The sequence below is a fragment of the Pterocles gutturalis genome, unplaced genomic scaffold (assembly GCF_000699245.1).
Source record: "Pterocles gutturalis isolate BGI_N339 unplaced genomic scaffold, ASM69924v1 scaffold18895, whole genome shotgun sequence".
NCBI lineage: Eukaryota > Metazoa > Chordata > Aves > Pterocliformes > Pteroclidae > Pterocles > Pterocles gutturalis.
In genome coordinates, this window is record NW_010141243.1 from 26,783 (window position 1) to 28,621 (window position 1,839).

The following is a 1,839-nucleotide window of genomic DNA, read 5'->3' on the forward strand; positions in this document are numbered from 1 at the left end:
GGAGCAGTTAGATAAGACTTATAAATTCTCACATAGTATTTTGTCTACTGCATTTATACATATGTTATGTATAGTATGCAGTCACTGTAAAATGTAGCAAAATGAAAAAGTTGGTTTAAAAATTATCTAAAAATGATGGGAAGATTGTACAAGATTTATTAAATTCCCATCTTTATGATAACTTAAGACCTTCTATTTGGGTAGATATTCAAAAAGGACAGAGAAGTTAATTCCATAATACTTCAAAAAAGGAGGCTTTTTTTTCCCTTTCAGATGTTTTATCAGGTTCAGGGTTAGTCAATTTTTAAGGCTAGGCTTTTATATATATTATTTTCAGCTCATAATTACTAGAAAATGATAGTAGAACAGTAACCAAATGACAGGGCCAGACTTGAGCTTACCACTAATGCATATTGTTTCCATATCCTTAGGGTCATGAAGCCTTTCGGGAAGGCTTTCAAGAGGAAAAGCTAGTAGACTGCTCTGGAGTTCATACAAGCTTCTCTGAGAAAAAGAGCAGGGCCTGGACAACCTGTGATAGGGACCAACTCTTTTCAGATACCTGCATTAAATCTCAGCCGTTCTTTTCTGCCAACTGCTGCAGAGCAGAAGACTAGCAGACATGTCCATAGCACTCAAGCAAGTCTTTAATAAAGATAAGACTTTCCGCCCAAAACGCAAGTTTGAACCTGGAACCCAGAGGTTTGAACTTCACAAACGAGCACAAGCCTCTCTGAACTCAGGTGTGGACTTGAAAGCCGCTGTGCAGTTGCCCAGTGGAGAAGACCAAAATGACTGGGTGGCTGTCCATGTTGTTGACTTCTTCAATAGGATCAACCTCATTTATGGAACTATCTGTGAGTTCTGCACAGAGAGGACCTGCCCAGTGATGTCTGGAGGCCCTAAGTATGAGTATCGGTGGCAGGACGACATGAAGTACAAGAAGCCCACAGCGTTGCCAGCACCCCAATATATGAATCTTCTCATGGACTGGATTGAGGTGCAAATCAACAATGAGGATATGTTTCCTACAAGTGTAGGTAAGTGCAAGGAAGAAGTCCTAAAGCATAAACTGCCTTTCATTCTGTGTACTAATCATGTTCTCTTCCCACCCTCCTTTTTAGGGACTGTGAAATTCAAGCCTTTAAATAGCAGGGAGCGGGGAGGCAGGTGTATTGCAGGAATAGTATGAAATATGTGAAAGGTTAACTGGGGCTGATAGATATGGTGTGGTTTGTTAGCCTGAAATGTTTTTATTCTAGACATTTGTCCCTGGTAAGACTCTCGGGTTAATCACTAAGGGTGATCAGCACTGCATTATTAACTTGTTGAAAGCTAATCAAGTTTGCATTGCTTTGCACTTTGCCTGGCCACTTAGGCAGATACAGGATGGATGGAAAGCACAGATGAATTAGAGTGGCATCCTCCAAAGTGTGTACAGCTATGTGCAGTATAAGCCAGTGGAGAGTCGGGAACACAGTGAACTGTGCCCTCCCACCCTCTCTTGACTTCCCATCAAAAACTGATGAATTGGGAAGTGAATTATTCTCCAAAGTACTGTTTCTAAAACTATATATAACAAGAATTGTTTTATGGTTTAACATACAACCCAGATGAGAAAATGTCTCACCCCACTACAGTGGACAGTCGAGAGAGGTTTTTTGTGGTTCCCTGAAAAGGAGCGCTGGCTAGGTGGAGTCAGACAATGACTCAAGGAACAACACAACACAATTTTATTTACCTCAGCAACTGCAAAAATATCACAAATCAACTTATCAGAGTCAAGCATCAAATCATACTTATCAGTTATCACCAGACATCACTTATCCATTAAGCAAG

The 1,839-nt window shown here is 40.5% G+C and overlaps 1 protein-coding gene across 1 annotated transcript; it reads left to right on the forward strand.

Annotated features, from left to right (window-relative positions):
* Nucleotides 1–622: 622 nt before the first annotated feature.
* On the forward strand, nt 623–1,040 carry LOC104469460 (MOB kinase activator 3B; the record flags this gene model as incomplete). The annotated part of the gene is made up of 1 exon (XM_010083963.1): nt 623–1,040. A coding segment is annotated over exon 1 (418 nt), but the record flags the coding sequence as incomplete, so codon positions are not given.
* Between the last annotated feature and the right edge of the window lie 799 nt (nt 1,041–1,839).